Here is a 362-nt window from a genome sequence, read left to right on the forward strand (position 1 = left end):
GGTGTGACCCGGGGCACGAGCCCCCCCCCCTGCCCTCCAGCCCCTTGGGGACGGTGCCCGGGAGCCAGGGTGGTCGGGCCAGCGTCTTTCTGGTGCCTTTGCTGGCTCGTAAGGGCCAAGGGATGAAGCTACCGGGAGTTTTGCTGCCCGGCTTGGCAGGATGGAGCCCGGCGATTGGGAGGCTGTAAGGGAAAAGGCCAAAATCCGGGTCAAACCCTCCAGCTGCTGGAGGTGCAGCCCCGGCAGCTCCCATCCCCGTCCGCTGCCGCGATGCTCTGCGGTGCGGTGGGGGGTCTCCCTGCCACCCCCTGACCCCCCCTCTCCTCTCCGCAGGGTAAGCGTTACAAGACTTCCCTGGAGAC

General features: G+C 68.0%; 1 protein-coding gene across 1 annotated transcript in view; it reads left to right on the forward strand.

The window, feature by feature from the left end:
• SYT7 (synaptotagmin 7) overlaps positions 1-362 on the forward strand; it is a 34,637-nt gene that overhangs the window by 12,546 nt on the left and 21,729 nt on the right. The window contains 1 exon segment of the mRNA XM_019474702.1: positions 334-360. Within this exon segment, the coding sequence (XP_019330247.1) occupies positions 334-360 (27 nt within the window).

The sequence above is a fragment of the Aptenodytes forsteri genome, unplaced genomic scaffold (genome assembly GCF_000699145.1).
Source record: "Aptenodytes forsteri isolate BGI_AS27 unplaced genomic scaffold, ASM69914v1 Scaffold429, whole genome shotgun sequence".
Taxonomy (NCBI): domain Eukaryota; kingdom Metazoa; phylum Chordata; class Aves; order Sphenisciformes; family Spheniscidae; genus Aptenodytes; species Aptenodytes forsteri.